The sequence below is a fragment of the Capricornis sumatraensis genome, chromosome 7 (assembly GCF_032405125.1).
Source record: "Capricornis sumatraensis isolate serow.1 chromosome 7, serow.2, whole genome shotgun sequence".
In the NCBI taxonomy this organism is placed as follows: domain Eukaryota; kingdom Metazoa; phylum Chordata; class Mammalia; order Artiodactyla; family Bovidae; genus Capricornis; species Capricornis sumatraensis.
The window spans coordinates 93,575,891-93,598,147 of NC_091075.1; the positions used below are offsets into that span (position 1 = coordinate 93,575,891).

Sequence of the window (22,257 nt, forward strand, 5' to 3'; positions counted from 1 at the left end):
GCAGAAATTAGTACATGGTAAATCAACTATCATCTCATCTATGCATGCTCAGTCCTGTCTGACTCTTTCACAACCCCATGGATTGTAACCCACCAGGCTCCCCTGCCCATGGAATTTTCCAGACAAGAATACTGGAGTGAGTTGCCACTTCCTTCTCCAGGGGATCTTCCCTAGCCAGGGATTAAACCTGGGTCTCCTGCATTGGCAGGCAGATTCTTTACCACTGAGCCATCAGGGAAGCTATAAATCAACTATATTTCAATTAAAAAAGAAAAAGAAGAGACAGAAAGGCCTGTCTTCAGACTAACAATGAATTCTGGGAACTGGCGTAAGACTAGGTATGTGAGGAGAGAACAAGGGAAAGACCCTAAAGGTCACTATAGAAAATCACGAGCATGCGTCCTTAGTCCCTTCGGTCATGTCCAACTCCGTGACGCTATGGACAGTAGCCCGCCAGGCTCCTCTGTCCATGGGATTCTCCTGGCAAGAATACTGGAGTGGGTTGCCACGTCCTCCTCCAGGGGACCTTCCCGACCTGGAGATCGAACTCATGTCCACCTGCATCTCCTGAATTGCAGGCGGATTCTTTACCCGCTGAGCCGCCTGGGAAGCCATAGAAAATCAGGGGCCACCTTAAAAGGGTCAGGAGTAGAAGCAGTTATTCATGGCTTAGTAACCACATTCTCCAGCTCAGGAAGAAGCAGCTGCATTTCTAAACACAACAGGCTGGGACTGGCCCATCCACAAAGCCATTCATTCACAGCTGTGTGCCCACCACCAGCAGCGCTTCAGACAGATGTAGTTAGAATCAGTGCTTCCCTGCAGCACACTGAGGAGGCCCGTGGGAAGAGACAGGGGCTCAGGTCACAGGCGGCGCCGCTCCATTTTCTGGTTGGCAGGGCAGGCAGGTGCTGAGGACTCACCTGTACGTGTATGGCCCCACTTCTTCCAACCAAGGGGTCTCCCCATTGAGGATTTCCTCTGGATTAGTGACATTGAAGAAATAGAACTGGGTGTACACAGGCAGAGGGGGCTTCTTCCAGGAGTCAAAGGTCTCGGAACCGTTCCTTAACACGATATTCTAGAGGAGGACAAAAGAGATTTATACAGCATAAGGCTCTGAACACAGAGGTAGAGAGAGGGACACCTTCTCCTTTGACCTCCCAGCTCACTTATTTTTTTCACAGGCTGCAGTCTCTTGAGAGCAGGGCCGCGCCTCGTGCCAATATGGAGCCCACAACTGTTATAAGCCATAACAGGTGTTCAGTAAACATGGGTGGTAAAGAAAAGGTGCAAGCTAGAGCCGTCGCTCATGGATGGAGACATGGCATCACCAAAACCAAGGCCACAGTTTGAGTACCGAAAGGCCTTATTTGCTTTGTTACCAAGAGTCTAGTGGTCGGACAGCTTCCATGGAAGTCAGGCCACTCTGAGAAGCTGCATGCATTCCCAGCTCGCCCATGTGACGGAACAGGGCCAGAGGGCCAGAAAGCTGGTCCTTCCACTTGAGGTAGAACCACACCCACCCCTGGGGCTTCCGTGGCAGTGCAGACATTAAAGAATCTGCCTGTAATGGAGGAGACCCAGGTTTGATCCCCTGGGTCAGGAAGATCCCCTGGAGAGGGAAATGACAACCCACTCCAGCATCCTTGCCTGAAAAATTTCATGCACAGAGGAGCCTGGCAGGTTATGGTCCATGCAGTCACAAAGAGTTGGACGACTGTGACTAACACACACCCACTCCTACCACTTCCACCACTAGGGGCTTTAAATGCATTTTCTTATCCAGTCCCCAGCAGACCCCTAGCATAGATTTGCCTATCCCTGACTTAAAGATGAGAAAGCTAAGCTGCACTAGTGCTTAGGGTATTCTTTGTCTACAATCTTTCCTTTGTTTCCCATCCTTACTAGGTATTATGGTCTAATCTGTGTGTGTCCCACCCCCCCCCCAAACAAATTTGTATATTGAAGTCCTAACCCCTAGTACCTCAGAATATGACTGTATTTGGAGACAGGGTCTTTTATTTTTAAAAATATTTATTTGGCTGTGTCGGGTCATTGTTGTATTGCCCAGACCTCTCTCTAGTTGCGGCACCCAGGCTCTGGAGTGTGGGGCTCAGCTGCCCCAGAGTATATGGGATCTTAGTTCCCCAACCAAGGATCGAACCCACATCCCCTGCACTGGAAGGTGAGTTCTTAACCTCTGGACCACCAGAGATTCCCTGGATACAGGGTCTTGAAAGAGAAATGAAAAGTTAAAGGAGTCATTAGGGTGCTGTGATCCAGTATAAAGGATGTCCTTATAAGAATAGATTAGGATATAAGGATCATGTGAAGACACAGGAAGAAGACAGCCACATACAAGCCAAGGAGAGAGGCCACAGAAGAAATCAACCTTGCTGACACCTTGATCTTAGACTTCTAGTATCCAGCACTGTGAGACAATACATTTCTGTTGCTTAAGTCACCCAGTCTGTGGTTACTGTTATGACACCCCTCACAAACAAATAGAGCACAGTCCCAAACTAATACACATTGGCCCTTCTATATAAGGAGTAACCTTGCCACTCTGCAGACTTAAGGTGTGGCCAAGTGACTTGACTTGATTAACTGAATGTGGGTGGAATGGGAATGCCCCAGCTTCAAGCTGAGGCCTTAAAGGCATGGCAAGTTTCCACCAGCCGCCCTCTGCTACCCTGTCCCAGGCAGTTGGTGACCCTTCAGCCAAGGCCCTAAAATGGTCATGTGTAGACCAGCTATGGTGCCAGGAGTCCAGCCTAAGTCAGCTGACATAGCTCAGCTCAAATTGCAGCCAACCTGGCCATAAGGAGTAGGAAGTACATGTTACTTCCTAACATGTATAAGCTGCTGAGTTTAGGGGGTTGTTTGTTATCCAGCATTATAAGAGAAGCCTGATTAATACTGCACCCAAGGTTAATACACATAAACCTAATATCTAGTAGCTAACTTGTTATTAAAGAAAAACTGCATTTTAAGATTTAGCTAATTCAGTTTAATATCGAGCTAAGACAAGAGATGGTTGAATGGCATCACCAAATCAACGGGCAAGAGTTTTAGCCAACACTGGGAGATAGTGAAGAACAGGGAAGCCTACCATGCTGCAGTCCATGGGATCTCAAAGAGTTGGACACAGCTTAGTGAGTGAAGAACAGAGATAAGGCATAAAGTTGAGAAGGAAGTACTGTTAAATTGAAGTGAGTTAAATAACTACTGTTTTGGAATTGGACTTGATCTGGGTATTGTCTTGGTATTTTTTGGAAAAACTGCTTTTTTAAAGTTAAGATCATTGAGGGGACATATGTATACCTATGGTTGATTCATGTTGATGTTTGGCAGAAACCAACACAATTTTGTCCAGCAATTATCCTTCAACTAAAAATAAATTCATTTTTTAAAAAGTTAAGATCATTGAGGTGCTTAAGAAAGATAAGATCAGAGACTGAGAATAAATAAACCAGAATGCAAACAGTGACTAACTCTGCATGTTGGGATCTGAAAGTGAAAGTTGCTCAGTCATGTCCGACTCTTTGAGACCCCATGGACTATACAGTCCTTGGAATTCTCCAGGCCAGAATACTGGAGTGGGTACCAGTTCCCTTCTCCAGGGTATCTTCCCAACCCAGGGATCGAACCCAGCCCCCACCATTGCAGGCAGATTCTTTACCAGCTGAGCCACAAGGGAAGCCCAAGAGTACTAGAGTGGGTAACCTATCCCTTCTCCAGCTGATCTTCCCAACCCAGGAATCGAACCAGGGTCTCCTGCATTGCAGGCAGATTCTTTACCAACTGAGCTATCAGGGATCTGATAGCTGTTATTTTGATCTGATAGCTGTTGGGATCTGCTAAGTTGCTTCAGTCATGTCTAACTCTGTGTGACCCCATAGACGGCAGCCCACCAGGCTCCTCCGTCCCTGGGATTTTCCAGGCAAGAACACTGGAGTGGGTTGCCATTTCCTTCTCCAATGCATGAAAGTGAAAAGTGAAAGTGAAGTTGCTTAGTCGTGTCCGACTCTTTATTTTCTCCTTGACGAGATTATGTATTTTCCAAATGTTTATAATGAATAAAAAAAAACCTTAACATTGAGAAAAAAAATTGGGGGGTGTTGTGCCACAGGGCATGTGGGATCTTACTTCCCCAACCAGGGATTAAACCTGTGCCCACGGCAGTGGAAGTGTGGAGTCCCAACCACTGGACAGCTAGGGAACTCCCAACACTGAGAAAAATTTTTAAAAGAAGAGAGGAAAAGGAGATCTACGGATAAAGAGAGTATAAGTCCACTAATGAAACAATAACTAGATTGCATAAGAAGCAGCTAATGACATCACCGAAACCCCTCTAGCGGTGAGGATCTGAATCATGATAAACAGAGACATTGGCCTCGAAACAGGACGGAAACCACGCCCTGTGACACAGCACACCACAGGATGCCAAGTTTTTAGTAGTCCAGGCTTCCAATGTAACAGAAGCGGAGTTGTAAGGGAACTTAATGATATTACTCTAGTTCTCAGTGGAAAATATCTCAAGACTCTGCAGGGAAAAACAAAGTGGTTGGTGCTGAAATAAAATGCACGCAGAAAACCCACACTTGTCAGAGCTAACACAGTCGTTTGGCGGGCTGGAAATCAATTCCTGTCCGTGAGTCGGCCATGTTATAGGACTGGGGGCTCCTTGTGGTTTGGCACCAGCTGGAACATCTAATCATCTGATTTTTATCCAAACAGCACATTAGTAAAATATTCTTGGCCTTTACTATCGGTACTGATTTACCAATTTGAGGTCAGATTGGTGAGATGGAAAAATTTAAAGAGAAACCACAAAAACCCTTTCCTTCCAAGCTTGGGATCCAGCTTAGACTCACTTGTTGGGGAAACACCCCCCCTCTCCTTCCCCCCACCCCTGCCACACACACAGTGATCTCTCCCCACCCCAGCCATAGAGCAGCCTAATTGATCATTTTAGGCAGTTTTGTTTTTTTTTTTAAGAGCTTTGTGGTGTTTTATCTTATCTTCTAAATGGGAGTCTTAGTTATCTGAGAGGAGCAAGGGAGAGAGTCAGGCCCAGAGAGAGAGAGAGATGGGGGATAGCAGCTGACAGAGGCTGACCAGATAGAACCCAGAGGCCACAGAAGGACAAGGAAGGGTCTGTGTCTCTTCGTGTCAGAGCCAGGCTCTATACGGTAACTCTATGCGGGAGAGATATACCAGAGTTTCTCTGGTATAAAGTGCACACACAGCCCCTAGAAACAGCTCAGTTAACACTGAACGAAACCTACCTAAAACTGGTATGTTAACTATGAAAAGTGTAACACGGAAATAATAATTGTCTCCTAGAGGATTTTGAATTGGAGGCCTGGACTACTAAAACTTGGCATCCTGTGGTGTATCTCCCATAGACACCTTTCAAGTTATCTGCTTCAAATAAAAACCTCTTTTTCTTACCCAGAAATTTCCAGGAAAATGCAGGGCAGTAATTTCTCCTCCTTTGTAAAGTCCTTGAGACTCCCCCTTAACTGGATGGGTCATTCATTTTTTTTGAATCTCATAACACATTATATAGGAATTTCTTAGGGAAAAAAGTACTCAGGATGGAAAATATCTTCTAAAAAACTGAGGTTACTCAGAAGCAACATGACGCACGTGATATTGGCAGCGAAAAATGAGAAGTGCAGCTACTCAATATTGGAATATGTTAGGTTACCTGTTGGTGCTGACCTACAGAAAAAGAGTAGGGTTTTGTTTTTTCTTTAATCCTCCCCACTCCTCCAGGACAATGCAGGTTTTGGAGAAATATTGGTTCAGTCAACAGAACATAGTAGAAGAAAACTATATTTTCCATCAGCTTTGCTTATAAGATGCTGGGAGAGAAGACCATGATGGGCAACCAGAGAAGAGCAGAAGACAGGCATGAACAGTCACAGCCAAAGCCACAGTCAAGGTCCTGTGAGAGCAGCTTGACAGCTATAAGTCCTAGGAGCCCTTAAAGGGTACCCAGAGGAAGCGGTTTCCCCTGCCATTTCAGCCACATTCAGATAAGAAAGAAAAGAAAGAAAGAAAGTGAAGTCACTCAGTCATGTCCAACTCTTTGTGACTCCATGGTTTGTAGCCTACCAGGCTTCTCCATCCATAGGATTTTCCAGGCAAGAGTACCAGAGTGGGCTGCCATTTCCTTCTCCAGGGGATCTTCCCAACCCAGGGACTGAACCCGAGTCTCCCACATTGTAGGGAGACACTTTTACCATATGGGCCACCAGGGAAGATATGAGAAGCCACCACATTCAGATACGAGAAAGCAATTCAGGTAGATACATTAGAATCAGAAACACACAGATCTAGCACTAATTAGTTTCTGTATCTTCTTGGTAATCCAGCACCCTAATTTGTGCTTCCCTGGTGGCTCAGATGGTAAAGGATCTGCCTGCAATGTGGGAGACACAGGTTCGATCCCTGGGTTGGGAAGATCCCCTGGAGAAGGAAATGGCAACCCATTCCAGTACTCCTGCCTGAAAAATTCCATGGACGGAGGAGCCTGGTAGGCTACAGTCCATGGAGTCACAAAAAGTTGGACACCACTGAGCAACTTCACTTTCACTTTTTTCAGCACCCTAAAGAGCTAAGGGGCTTCCCAGGTGGCACTAGTGGTAAAGAACCTGCCTGACAAGGCAGGAGATGTAAGAGACACAGGTTCAATTCCTGGGTCAGGAAGATCCTCTGGAGGAGGGCACGGCAACCCACTCCAATATTCTTGCCTGGAGAATCCCTTCGACAGAGGAGCCTGGCAGGCTACAGTTCATAGACTCCCAAAGAATCAGACAAGACTGAAGTGACTTAGCACACACACACAACACAAAGAGCTAAACACAGCCAGTTCCTTTCATGGGTGGGAAAAAAAATCTGTGTCCCTCCATGATCTCTTTTCAGAACAATTATTTAAAGCAATGCTATAACCATGGTTTTCTTGCAAACTATAGAACTATGCATGCAATGCCTCCAAACACTATATGTGTGTGTGCCAGGCATTGCAGGTTGGGGATCCCTAGCAACACAGGCGTGGTTTCTGTGTTCCAGGAGTTTACCTTCTATCTGGGTGATGGTGATATACACATGCAAGATAATAAACAATGTAAAGTAGCAGGTAATATATGGCCGATGAGCACACCAAACAGTGGTCTCTGTAGTGTTCAGTGAATTCTACAAACTGAGACGGAGAAGGGTAGGGCTTAATGTGAGCCAGGAAGAAGGAATAAAAATTTGGCAAGCAAAGAAGTTCATGGGGGTGGATGCCTTCTGGACAGCTGGGGTTGATTCCACTATCCTGTCTGGCCGACAGAGTGAGCCCTTCCTCTGTGCTTGATCTATGTCCATCTCTCCTGGAGCCTTCCGTTTAATCAGAAAGAGTGGATATGGAGAATGAGACAATAAAAGATCCAGAGGAATGATGGTATTAGGTCTGACTGGGCGTGGGTTTTATAGGGAGCAGGGAGAGTCATTTAGAGAGGTACGTTAGGGTCACAGAAGTCTAGATTTTATCTGATGTATAAGGAAGGAGTATGGAAGGTTTCTGAGCTGCAGAATACTATCAAGAGCCAAGGGTTGTGTTGTCACTTTATCTCATCCAATCCTCTTAATGGCAGTGCTGGAGAAGACTCTTGAAGAGTCCCTTGGACAGCAAAGAGATCAAACCAATCAATCCTGAAGGAAATCAACACTGAATACTCATTAGAAGGACTGATGTTGAAGCTGAAGTTCCAATACTTTGGCCACCTGATGTGAAGAGCCAAATCATTGGAAAAGACTGGGAAAGATTGAAGGCAGGAGGAGAAGGGGGTGACAGAGGAGGAGATGGTTGGATGGCATCATCAACTCAATGGGTCGAGTTTAAGCAAACTCAGGGAGATAGTGAGGGACAGGGAAGCCTGGTGTGTTGTAGCCCATGGGGTCACAAAGAGTAGTTGGACACGACTTAGTGACTGAACAACAACAGTCCTCTTAGTAGTCTTCAAAAGGAAAATCATCTTCCTTGTTTTCCATCTCAGGAAACCAAAGCGCAAAGAGGTTAGGTGAATGCTTGATGTCTACTGTACTGGTAGAGGGTGCAGCCTGCCTCCCAGGCCAGGACTCACTGCAAACCTGTGCTCCTGGCAACCCTGAATTTTACCAGAGCCTTGTACTCCTGGAAAACAGCAATGGTTCTAGAATCCTTGCTTCTGTGTTCTGGGAAATAGCTGGCTTCAAAGAAACACCCTTCCCCATATGACTTAGAATCACAGATGTCTCTCTTGTTTACCTAAGACAAGGCCAGACGCTGACCCTCCAGATTCCCATTTTTTGCCTCATAATCAATTAGCTGGACAGCCTGACCCCACTGATCAGTGGTAGCCAAATGCCTGCAAGGTGACTACAGTTAATAACACTGTGCTGTATACTTGGGGCTTTCCTGGTGGCTCAGTGGTAAAGAATCTGCCTGCAAATGCCGGAGACCTGGGCTCGATCCCTGGGTCATGAAGATCCCCTGGAGAAGGGAATGGCAACTCACTGCAGTGTTCTTGCCTGGAAAATCCTATGGACAGAGGAGCCTGGTGGGCTACAATCCATGGGGTCGCAAAGAGTCAGACACAACTGAGCACGTACATGCACAGGCCTCAATAAAGCTGGGTAAAAAAATGCTGTTAATCAGACTTCAGGTTTCTCTCCTTTCCAGCCACAAGAACGCCTTGTAAAAGGAAAAGCCTTCTGGTTAACCCTCGGGGCCCTGAAGATCATACAGTCAGATGTACTCCCAAATACAAGATCCCCTCCCCCCTTCCACCAGGTCCTTTCTCCTTTACAATAATCCTTCTAAACAGCCTCCCCTTATCAAAGTCAGATTTGTTTTTTATCTGACACTCCTATTGTGCCAGGCTGCCTATTTTGCATTGACACCACTGAGAGGTACTTTGGAAGCTTACACTGGCACTTCATGGCAAATAGATGGGAAAACAATGGAAACAGTGACAGACTTTATTTTTTGGGCTCCAAAATCACTGTAGATGGTGACTTCAGCCATGAAATTAAGACGCTTGCTCCTTGGAAGAAAAGCTATGAGCAACCTAGACAGCATATTAAAAAGCAGAGACATTGCTTTGCCAACAAAGGCCCATAAAGTAAAAGCTATGGTTTTTCCAGTAGTCATATATAGATGTGAGAGTTGGACCATAAAGAAAGCTGAGCACTGAAGAATTGATGCTTTTGAACTGTGGTGTTGGAGAAGACTCTTGAGAGTCCCTTGGACTGCAAGGAGATCAAAGCAGTCCATCCTAAAGGAAATCAGTCCTGAATATTTATTGGAAGGACTGATGCTGAAGCTCCAATACTTTGGCCACCCGATGCAAAGAACTGACTCATTTGAAAAGATCCTGATGCTGGGAAAGATTGAGGGCAGGAAGAGAAGGGGTGACAGAGGATGAGATGGTTGGATGGCATCACCAACCTGATGGACATGAGTTTGAGTAAGCTCCGGGAGTTGGTGACGGACAGGGAAGCCTGGTGTGCTGCAGCCCATGGGGTTGCAAAGGGTGGGACATGACCGAGCAACTGAACTAACACTGGCACACATGGGAAGGAGGGCTTGGCTAGGATTGTTATAAGGATTAAACGAGGCTTAAGCAGAGTGCTTATCTCCAGTCCCACTCGAAATACTCAATAAATGGTGACTGTGACGTTGACTATCACCATCTCCAGATTGGGGATGAGAGGGTTCCAGATTTTGTCTGAAGAAAAGAAAGGAATCGTGTCACTTCCATGAGTCTCCTCAAATACAGACAACCCAACAAATGTTAAACAAAAGAGAAAAGAAAGAAAAAAAAATTTTGGGTCACTATCTTCATAAAATAGCCTACATAAGATTCAGTTAAGGTTGAAATAACAAGGAATTAGCATAAAATTGTAAATAACTAAAATGTTGAACAGGACAAGAATGACTTAGTAAATTATAATAATTCACAGACTAGAGTAGAAAGCAATCATTAGGATTATAAAAACTACTACATAGAAATAAGGAGGGTTTCCCTGGTAGCTCAGAGGTTAAAGTGTCTGCCTGCAATGCGGGAGACCCGGGTTCAATCCCTGGGTTGGGAAGATTCCCCTGGAGAAGGAAGAAACATGCTCATGATGTATGTTAACTGGTAAAAGCAGACAACGCAAAATATGTTTAAGTGTGGAAAAAAACAGCAGATAAAATGCAAACATGAAAACGTTAGGGGGGTGATGTGTAGATAATGTAACAATTTCAATCTTTTAGCTATCTTCAAAATCATCAAGCCTTCACTAGATGTCTAATAGCATTCATCTCTATAGAACAAAGTTAGGCGGGGTCTTCCAGTCTCTCTGTGATGTTTCTCTGCACTATTTGGATTCTTTTTTTTTTTTTTTTTTTGACAACAAAAATAAACTACTTCCATAAGCAGAAAAAATAACTGTTCCCTTATACATATTTTTTAAAGTGAAAAATCTAAGGAAATCAATTCTATAAAATATATTAATTAGACCCCCAAGGGAAGGCAGAAGTGGATACAGAGGACTAATTTCATCTAGCTTTGCCTCTGTCCTTGCAAAACAAAGGCGAGGCTGATGCCTCATCAGCTGTCGTCAGCTCTCCCTCACCAGGGCCAAGGGCCTCCATCCCCCACACTGGGCTTTGCAGTATTGCTCCTCCTACTGTTGTCAGGATAGCTGATGTAACACTCTGTATTCCTGGCCAGCTTTTTCTGACAAGATATGGATGCTCACTCATTCCAGAGTGAGAAAAGACTTGCTGCGACAACATGGGAAGACCTAGAGTTTATCACACTAAGCGAAATAAGTCGGAAAAAGATAAACATATAATTTCACTTATACATGGAATATAAAAAGTAATACAAATGAACTTATTTACAAAACAGAAGCAGTCTCATAGAAATAGAAATTTACGGTTAGCAAAAGCAGGGCGGGAATGGAGAGGGATAAACTGGAAGTATGGGATTAATAGACGTACGCTTGTCTATATAAAAAACATAAACAAGGAGGACTAACTGTATAGCACAGGAACTATATGCAATATTTTGTAATAAGCTATAATGGAAAAGAACTGAAAAAAAGAATATGTATATGTATATACACACATACTGAATCACTTTGCTGTACACCTGAAACTAACACAATACTATAAATCAACTACACTTCAATGGGAAAAAAAGAAAAGATTTGCAGCCTCATTTATTTATTAAAGTAAAGAAAATCATCTCAGAATTATCCATGCCCAAAGAGCCAGTCAGTGTGAGTGAAGGGATGGTAAACTGCCTGAGTTTATCTTGCCTGGTTTGTATCCAGTTTAGGTAAAAAAAAAAAAAAAGAAAACAGTCTGAAGACAAGAAGAAGAGTTCCCAGAAAGAAGGCAGGTAAAACCGTTCTCAGAAAAGAGGGTAAAACTGGCTGTTCTCATGACAGTCTGACTTGAACTTACTTCTACAAGTTTCAAGTTGATGACAAAGTTTCAGGATGGAAGTAAATATCTGGTCAACTGGAGTCCTTCGCTAAGCAAACCAAATAAAAACCTAACAACAACAACAAAAACACCAATGCCTGACAGCTTGCCAGAGCCACACTGACAGCACGTGCTGTTACAATCGGGACTTCTCCTCTCTGTAGGCCTCCACTCCCACCCCTGGTCTCTCCCCAGTCACTCTTAGCTGAGTCAACATCCTTACAAGCTTCACACCATCTTTGACTTTGAATCCACTAAAATTTTGCTCTCAAGAGTATCGGTTTTTCCCCTACTTTTTTTTTTTTTTTTTTTTTTGGCCATGCCCTCAGCAGTGAAAGTGGAGACCTCCAGGGTCAGTGAAACTGGACCTCCAGGGAATTCCCTCCTGCACCTTTAATGCGTCCCCTGGCGCCCGACCTCCCCACTCACAATGGCCCGCAAGGAACCTAGTGTACACTGTAAATCCCAGAGTAGATGGTGTGGGGTGTGTGTGTGTGTGTGTACACACTAAGTAGAGAAGAGGAATGAGAGAACAGAAGGCACTTTATAAATACAGCTGCCAACGTTTCTAAAACAGTTGCTTCTTTATTTTTATCTCCTTCCCTGATGTTCAATTCAGAGAAGGACAATTATCATTACTACCAGGCTGCTACTGACTCAAAGTCTCCAGGAGGCAGGTGCTCTGCTGGGCATTATGGACACTTTAAGCCTTCCATTGGCCCCACAAGGGAAGAATTCCCATTTTGTGGGTAAGGAAATGGGGGCACCAGCTTTCCCAGACTCACAGAGCCAGCTGAGTCAAGTCAAATCCCACCAAGTCTAGGTCTGTGGGTTTGCAAAGTCCATGCTTGACCATTCTAGGAGCTACTACCCCATCACACTTCCAGAGTACAGCTGCCAGATTTAGTGAATAAAAACACAGGATGCCCAAGGATATCCCAAATATTGCATGCGTGTGTGCCAAGCTTCAGTCGTGTCCAACTCTGTGCGACACTATGGACTGTAACCTGCCAGGCTCCTCTGTCCATGGGATTTCCCAGGCAGGAATACTGGCGTGGGTTGCCATGCCTTCCTCCAGGGCCTCGTCCTGACCCAGGGATAGAATCCACATCTCTTATGGTTCCTGCATTGGCAGGAGGGTTCTTTACCACTAGTGCCACCTGGAAAGCCTAAAATATTGCACAGGCTATGTCAAAAATGCTTTAATTCTTAGGATGCAATGCTGAAGGATTCAGGGGCAAAGTGTTGTAATATCTGCAACTTGCATTCAAAAAATTCAAGAAAGAGTATATAAGAGAAAGATGAAGTCAGCACAGCAGGATGCTAATAACTGACAAACTGAAGAGAATCAAAATATTGCATAGACATACTCACTAAAATATTACTTGAAGTTTATCTGAAATTCAAATTTAACTAGGCATCCTGAATTTTATCTGGCAACCTACCCCAGAAAGACCATGAAACTGTGGAGAAACCATCACTTGGACTCCAAGACCTCCCTGGGCCACTAGATAACCCTGCAACCAGCAGAGTCTTCCACTTATGCTAAATGAAAAATCAGCATAAAGTTCCAAATCAGTTTTACCATGTGACTTTGGATAGTGCAGAACATGATGAATTTTTCCAGGCGTAATGTGGTACTACTACCATCAGAAGAAATATTGGAGGGACTTCCCTGGTGGCCAGTGGTTAAGAATCCACTTGCCAATGCAGGGGACATGGGTTTGATCCCTGGTCTGGGAATTAAGATCCCACATGGCTCAGAGCAACTAAGCCTGGGTGCCACAACTACTGAGCCCACGTGCCCAAGAGCCTGTGTTCTGCAACAAGAGAAGCCACTGCAATGAGAAGCCTGCACACTGCATCTAGAGAGTAGCCCCCACTCACAGCACCTAGAGAATGCCAGCATGCAGCAACAAAAACCCAAAGCAGCCAAAAATTAAATACATAAATAAATACTCAAAAAAGAGAAATATTGTAAAGATGATTGAGTTATGTGGTCAATCTGCCATGTCAAAGCCAGGTCAATCATCTGGACTGAAAAACCTACCTTTCAGTTAATTTGCCAATATGTATATACTGAGAGCTTTCTTTGTGCCCAACAAGCATAGGCCCTGTTTCAAGAAGACGTTTAGCTAAGGACGTAACATTGACATGCATGTAACAGTGAACGTTCATGTGCAAGGCCCAAAGAAGGGCTATGCCTGAAATTACTGGGATAATATCAATTGTATGGGTCCATGGGTTGCCCTAATGGCTCAGACAGTCAAGAATCTGCCTGCAATGTGGTAGACCTGGATTTGATCCCTGGGTTGGGAAGATCCCCTGGAGGAGGGCATGGCAACCCACTCCAGTATTCTTGCCTGGAGAATTCCACGGACAGAGGAGCCTGGCAGGCTACAGTCCATGGGGTCACAAAGAGTTGGACATGACTGAGGGACCTACACTTTCATCCTAAAATTTCCATCTGGATACCTCGCAGGCTGCTCAACATCAATGTGACCAAAAAGGGGCTCATGATTTCTCCCCTAATCACTCAGTCCTACTGATGACAGGAGTCCTACCTCCTCCTCTTCTCCATTTCTTTTCCTGTGCCTATCCCATCACTGGGCTTCCCTGGTGGCTCAGACAGTAAAGAATCTGCCTGCAATGCAGGAGACCTGGGTTCGATCCCTGGGTAGGGCAGTTTCCATGGAGAAGCAAATGGCAATCCACTCCAGTATTCTGGCCTGGAGAATTTCATGGACACAGGAGCCTGGCGGGCTACAGCCCATTGGGTGGCAAAGAGTTGGACATGATGGAGTGATTAACACTTTCACTTTCATCTCATTACTGGCCAGGACTGCGGTAATATGGTTCAGTGTTAGGTAGTCTCCCAACTGGTGCCCTTTTCTCCAGCTTTGCCCCTTTCAAAGGTGTTATCTATATCAGCTTCCAGAGGGTTCCATCAAAAGTGCGTATCAGGGCAGACATTCTCCCCACTGCTAATAGGATAAACTCTGAGGTCCTGATGCAACCCAAGACGTCAGTCCATGGGACCTGACTCAGCCCATCACCTGCCATCCCAACAGGTCCTTTAAGAACCAGCAACATGGAGTGTTCCACCTTCTCCCAGGTATGACTGGATTAGCTGCCTCTGCTGAGAGGTGTTAGTTGCTCAGTCATGTCTGACTCTTTGTGACCTCATGGACTGTAGCTCACCAGGCTCTTCTGTCCATGGAATTCTCCAGGCAAGTGGGTTGCCATTTCCTTCTCCAGGCGATCTTCCCAACCCAGAGATTGAACCTGGGTCCCCTGCATTGCAGGCAGATTCTTTACTGTCTGAGCCACCAGGGAAGCCCATGACTTGGTACAGCCACACGACACAACGCATCCACAGCAGCCTGATGGAGATCTTTCGGGAAAGCAGCAGAAGGATGGCTGAGGAACCAGCTGTCCTGATAAAAGCCACATGCAGATGATAAGAATAAGCCCTCAGGGAACTGCGTTGGGCTTTAATGCAAGTAACTTAATATTTTCAGAAACTTTCAGGCCTCAAGAGCACTGCTGCTTGTATTTTTAGTTCAACAAAGTGCTACTTAATAATTAAACACAAACTCAGCATCCACATTGCCATCTAGAGTCTAAACTTACCTGGAGATAATGCAGACCAACTTTGAGAAAACCTGATCTAATAGTGTGTGGAAGATTCTCATTGGATTCCACATTAATAAAATTCATCAAATATCAAAACACCAGTTGGTTGGCATTATTTTTAAAATTTCTCCCTGAAATCAAGCAAACCCAGGGCAGATTCTTGGAGTAATATAAGTAGTTTGTACTATTTATCTTTCTAAATACTCTGTTGAGGTAAAAGAAATACGCTGCCATTAACATTTTACCCTTATTCTCTGACCTTATTTTTAACTTAGGAACAAAAGCATTGGTTTTCTTTTCTTTTTTTTCTTTTATGTCATTGTTATTGAACTCATTTTGCCTTAATTGCAACTCCAATAATTGCAGCTAATGAGATCTGACAGTTGAGGCTCCAATGTCAGTTTATGTGTCAGCTGCTGCTCTGTCTATAAGTCACAATTAGGACAAGAGGGTAGAACAGTTACCGTGAAAAAGCTCCTGCTACAAAACACCCAGTAGAATACTTTGTAAATACTTCCAGGTAATTTCAAATGTGAACCCAAGGTCGAGAACTGCCAGCCTGAAGGGAGAAAAATCAGCCACCGGATAGAAACTTAATCAAAAGGATGAGGTGAAGAGTGGGGAGATATACGTGGATTCTGGCAGGGGATGGGGGTGGGGAGATGTAGGAACAGTTGAATGAGTGGATGAAAAACAGGATTTTAAGATGTGAGTAAATAAGAAGTGTAGCCATGGCAATAATGCCAGGTTCTCTGTATAACTTGTAGAGCCAGTCTTATGATTTTACAACCTGTTTGGTTGTGACTATATCTCTCAAAGATGAAATAAGGGATGTTTCCCTCACCTGTTTATATCTACATCTCCTATTCCTTCCGTTACTGTGGATTATCAGAAGAATCATATTAGAAGCAATATCCTTAAAAGGGGACTTGCAAGAGTAATGATGACATTCCTGTAACAAGGAAGCAAGGCATTCTGTCTTGCTTTCTTTAGAAAGAATGTAAAATTCTGAAGTTAAAGGAGCCACGTGGGGAAGGTCAAGGAATGAAGCAGGTACAGGTGTCTGTGCATGTTTGCATGCCAAACCCTAGCATTAATATTCACTTCTGCACAGAAATATGCCCTCTCCCATTTTTGTTAAATGCATGTTAAGTTCTTCAATACTAAAAGAATCAACCCTGAATATACATTGGAAGGACTGATGCTGAAGCTGAAGCTCCAATACTTGGGCCACATGCTGCAAAGAGCCAACTCATTAGAAAAGACCCCGATGCTGGGAAAGATTGAAGGCAGGAGGAGAAGGGGGTGACAGAGAATGAGCTGGTTGGATAGCATCACTGACTAAATGGACATGAGTTTGAGCAAACTCCAGGAAATGGTAAAGGACAGGGAAGTCTGGTGTGCTGCAGTCCGTGGGGTCACAAAGAGTCAGATACAACTGAGTGGCTGAACAATGAATGACCTCTTCAGGCTATCTTTTCATTTTCCTTCTTGTGGTAAAGAGCATCAGATACAAACAGATATTTCTCCACTCTGTGAAAGACAGCAGAGCAAACCCCATGACAAAGGGCACCTTCCCTGGACCCTGGGGTCGGGGACAACAGGAGTGTGATGGCGGTGGGGGCAGGGAGGGAGGTCCTGTCTGACGGGCAGCCTCCATTCTGCCCCAGCTGCTGTCACCCAGACTGTGACGGGGCCAGTACTGCAAAAGACCCATATTCGGGAAATCCAAAAAAGAGGGGATAGATGTGTACGTACAGCAGATTCACTTTGCTGCACAGCAGAAACTAACTCAACATTGTAAAGCAACTATGTTTGCTGTTGTTTAGTCTCTAAGTCGTGTCCGACTGTCTGTGATCCCATGGGCTGTAGCCCTCCAGCCTCCTCTGTCCACGGGATTTTCCAGGCAAGAATACTGGAGTGGTTGCCATTTCCTTCTCCAGGGGATCTTCCTGACTGAGGGATCAAACTTCTATCTCCTGCATTACAGGCAGATTCTTTATCGCTGAGCCACTGGGGAATCCCACAAAAGCAACTACAGTCCAATAAAAATTAATCAAAACGAACAACAAAAAAAACCCAAATGGTCACATGTTCCCAGAGAAGCTGGAAAGCTGGATTATTCAGCGAAATTTCCAGATTTTAAAGGTATAAACTATTAGTAAGGCAAACGCAACCTGTGGAACAAAAATGTGTAGCATAATAACAATATATAACCAAAATCATCCTGAAGATATTAAGTTCTCATCTCTCCACTCATCCACGTGATGTTTAATAACTATCTATTTTGTATGACATTCATTTAACAGGTTGAGAAGATGATACAAAGCTACATATGGCCGGACCCCTACCTTCAAAGAGAACTTTGGGGCTAGCTTTAAATACTGAATTATGTCCTGTGGATAGAGAATCTTTAGCAGGGCTGAGGCTAGAGGGGAATTATTGAAGAATTCAATTATGGAGCTGCTAATGTTCTGGTCTGATTTGATTAACACACAGGAAAAGACAGGAGACTCCCTGAACCTGATTCACTGATGGCCCAAACCCACTGTTCTTCACGCTGGACCCATGAGGACACCAAACAAGCATATAAATATATAACAAAGTAAACAAGACCCTGGTGGTCTGAAAACATTAAAAACATAGTTCCCAAAGTAGCCTTACAGAAATAAAGCAGGTATATTATGTCATTTTAAAAATTCTAGAAGTCAACAAAATTAATTAAATGAAAACCAGATCAGTAGTTCTCAAAGGGTGGTCTGAGGACCCCTGAGGGGCCCCAAGATGCTCTCAGGGGATTCCTCATGGTCAAAACTATTTCTGTAATAACATTTAACTATCTGCCCTATAGTGGAACTTTTTAAAGGTTACACAGGTTGTAATGATATCATTGCTCTGACAGCTAATGAAATACGTGCTCATGTATACTTGTATTTTGGCTTCCCGGTGGCACAAGTGGTAAAGATCCCACTTGTCAATGCAGGAGATGAAAGAGATGGGGGTTCGAGCCCTGGGTCAGGAAGATCCCCTGGAGGAGGGCATGGCATCCCACCCCATTGTTCTCACCTGGAGAATCCCATGCACAGAGGAGCCTGGTGGGCTACAGTCCATGGGGTCACAGTTGGATACAACCAAAGGGACTTAGCATGCACATACTTGTGTTTTAAAAATGTATCAGCTCTTTTGCATGGCGCCTCGGAGGCTGTCGGCCGCCTCAGAATGAAGCTGAACATCTCTTTCCTGGCCACTGGCTGCCAGGAGCTCATTGAAGTGGATGATGAACAAAAACTTCATACCTTCTACGAGAAGCGTATGGCCACAGAAGTTGCTGCTGACGCTCTGGGTGAAGAATGGAAGGGTTATGCGGTCCGAATCAGTGGCGGGAACGATAAGCAGGGTTTCCCCATGAAGCAGGGTGTCTTGACCCATGGCCGAGTTCGCCTGTTTCTGAGTAAGGGGCATTCCTGTTACAGACCAAGGAGGACTGGAGAAAGGGCAAATCTGTATGGGGTTGCATTGTGGATACCAGTCATCGTGAAAAAAGGGGAGAAGGATATTCCTGGATTCACTGATACTACAGTGCCTGGTCGCCTGGGTCCCAAAAGAGCTAGCAGAATCTGCAAACTTTTCAATCTCTCTAAAGAAGATGACGTTCGCCAATATGTTGTGCGAAAGCCCCTAAACAAAGACGGTAAGAAACCTAGGACTAAAGCACCCAAGATTCAGCGTCTCGTGACTCCACGAGCTCTGCAACACAAACGCCGGCGTATTGCTCTGAAGAAACACTGTACTAAGAAAAATAAAGAAGAGGCTGCAGAATATGCTAAACTTTTGGCCAAGAGAATGAAGGAGGCCAAAGAAAACGGCAGGAACAGATTGCCCAGAGACGGAGGCTGTCCTCTCTGAGAGCTTCTACTTCTGAGTCTGAGACCAGTCAAAAATGAGATGTTCTAAGAGTAACAAATAAATAAGATCAGACATCAAAAAATAAATAAGTAAAAATTAAAATGTATCAGTTTTAATTTCTAATATTATAAATATTGATAGATGTAACCAATAGAAACATAAGTTCTTTGGTGTCTTCAATAATCCTTAAGAGAATAAAGGCATCTGAGTCCCAGGATTCTGAATTAGATTATAAATTCCATAAGAGTAGGGACTCTATCTCATTTACTATTGTACCCATAGGTCTCAGCACACTGCCTCACAAAGGATTCATACTCGGTAAATATTTCCTAAATAAATGGATGACTGCCAAAGAATATACCTAAAAGTGCTTTTGGATAGAAAGAGCAAACACTGAAAGTAGCCTTTATTTTTCTCAGTTGCTTTTGACTAGCTACCAGCTTTGATAAATGGTTGCTTCATGTAATATGTCATGGATATAGACTATGTATCTTGATGATATAGACCATAAATGCCTAATCACTTGGCCAATATCATGTGTTTTCATTAATGATTTTATAATCCCACCTGCTGATTCCTCCCCGGCAAACAAGCAAGTGTCTGGCAGAACAGATGGCCCCTTCACTGTGGCTTGACAGTGAAACAAGAAAGCAAAAAACAGTTCTCATAAGCAAAGACCTTCCCCTCCCTCCCAAAAGATATTTTCTTTGATGTAAACCTGCAGAACAGTAGTAATTACTAAGAATAATAGCCCCAACTAGAATTATCAACTCTTTTGTATGCTACTCATGCCAGTTGGAATTAAAAATAAATACAGGGTGAGAACAGAAGCACCCCATTTCTGTAAAGTATATGTGCCACTATAATGCACAAAGAAAAAATGTGGATTAATCAACAGTATATTTAACAGTAGTTTCTTTGTTTCTCTTTTTTTTCCTTTGTTGTGTCTGACTTTACACAATGGCGTATACATGTCTTTACCAGGAAAACAGGCAAAAATTAAGAATGAAATACAGGGATGTCCCTGGTAGTCCAGTGGTTAAGAACCTGCCTTGCAATGCAGGAGACACGGGTTCCATCCCTGGTCCAGGAGGATTCCACATGCCGTGGACCAACTAAACCCATGTGCCCCAGCTATCAAGCCTGTGTGCCCTAGAGTCTGTGCTCTGCAATAAGAGAAGACACCGTAATGAGAAGCCCGCACACCACACTGAAGAGTAGCCTCCCACACACCACAACTAGAGAAAGCCCACACATAGCAACAAAGACCCAGTGCAGGCAAAAATAAATAATTTCTTTTTAAACAACAAAACACACACAAAAAAGAATTGCCATCTCAAGGAGTGAAGACATGGGTTAACAGAATCAGTCTCAGTTTTGACCTGGGTGCTAGTCCCAGGGACTCTAATTCAGCATGGCTGGTGGGGTCTGGGTTTTTTCCATAAGTGATTCTGATGTGGTTCCCTAGAGTCCAGGAAAAACACTGAGAACAACTTACTCCCTTGTCTTAACCTTTAGTACTCCATACACCCACAGTTACCATGAATTAGTAAGATGCTGAAAGAAACATCATAAGATTTTGATATCACCAGATCACATTTCCAAAAGCCAGGGTGAAGTTGGATGATTTTGTTGAGGAGTTAAAGACTCTGGCAAGGATATGGCCTCTGTTTATAGAGCTATGGTTTCTGCTGGTGGTGAGCCAATCACATGACTCTGTCATGAATTTGGAAGGAAGAACTGAGAGATGAAGCATGTTCATGGGAGGCTCAGCAGCTGGAGCAACACAGAAGGTCAGGGCTAGGGGAGCCCCAGATGAGGAACCAGCCTGGGCCCGAGGACACAGAGGAAGCTGGTGGGGAAGGCAGAGGAAGAGGGAGAGACACACTGGGCCTGGATCCTGCTGACCGTCCAGTTTCTACTGGATTCGCAGGAGGCCTTACTGTGCTATGGTTCTCACCCTTTGATTTCTACCAGCTTCCTCTTCCAATCTTAGAGAAAAAAAAAAATCCTCTTTCTTGAGCTAGCATGAGGGTGCCTCATTTCCTCTGACAGCACAGCTCCTCTTTAATGCCAAGAAGTGGAGGACGATGTGATGTGTGAGGGTAGAATTTACAGTCACCAGGAATCTTTTGAAAGGGAAGAAGGTGCTAGTAATCGCTCTAGGATAACAGGTGTAAATAAGCCAGAACTGTCACAGGCAATGGGATGTATGATCACCTTCCGGATGGGAAAAGTGAACTAGAAGACCCAGTTTGTGCACCTAACTTCATCACGTGGTCTTTGATAAGTCACTTCTCTACGTTTCCAGGGTCATATGGGGTGAAGGTAATTCAATACCTTAATATGTACATGCGTGCTAAGTCGCTTTAGTCATGTCCAGTTCTTTGTGACTCTAGGCTGTAGCCCGCCAGGCTCCTCTGTCCATGGGATTCTCCTGGCAAGAATACTGGAATGGGCCGCCATGCTGTCCTCCGGGGGATCATCCTGACCCAGGGATCGAAACTGTATCTCTTAGATTACTCCATGGCAGGCAGATTCTTTACCACTAGCGCCTCTGGGAAGCTCCTAATTTGATACCCACCACTATCTATATTCCGATTTACAGTCTCAGTTTCCTTGACTAGAAAATAACAGATTAAGCGATGCCTACTCTAAGATTCTATGTCTTTATAACCCTGAAGAAAGGCAAATCAGGAAATGGGGTTGCTAGGCAAGAAGGAGCCCTTGAAGATTATATATAGTTGACTGTCTTTATATAAACAAAAATGAAGATGTTTTACTCATTTGACTCTTTTAAAATATCACACAGCTTCACCAATCAGTGTTACTTGCTTAAACTGTCAGGGATTATATCTTATCTCTTCGAGCTCCAAGGTTGCTCTCACTCCCTGCACAGGCCAGCTGGTATTTGCCCAGGGCCTCAGGTTTCCAGTGAAGGGTAGGTGCCTCTGTCATGTTCATCCCATCCCTGAGCCCTAATGCTGCCGTCCTTCCTTGGTCTATGAATAGGAAGCAAAGTGTCAACAGTCTCTTGCCCTCTCGCTGCTTCCCCTGCCAGCCCATCTCTTATTAGCCAACTTTGCCCTTGGCCAGCTTGCGCCCTCATTTCTGGGAGATATTCAAACTGTCAGCAAGCCGAAAGGCAAATTTAATATCCTGCGCTGCAGAGTTGCTCTCAAGCACAGGTCACGTAC

At 44.4% G+C, this 22,257-nt stretch overlaps 1 protein-coding gene and 1 pseudogene across 2 annotated transcripts in view; one reads left to right on the forward strand and one right to left on the reverse strand.

The window, feature by feature from the left end:
* Nucleotides 1–22,257, reverse strand: part of SCARB2 (scavenger receptor class B member 2) — a 78,267-nt gene that overhangs the window by 51,720 nt on the left and 4,290 nt on the right. For both annotated transcript variants that reach the window (XM_068974850.1, XM_068974849.1), the window contains exon 2: nucleotides 924–1,081. In XM_068974850.1, coding sequence (XP_068830951.1) covers nucleotides 924–1,081 — 158 coding nt within the window. The remainder of the gene's footprint in view (nucleotides 1–923; nucleotides 1,082–22,257) is intronic.
* LOC138082159 (small ribosomal subunit protein eS6 pseudogene) lies at nucleotides 18,374–19,060 on the forward strand (annotated as a pseudogene).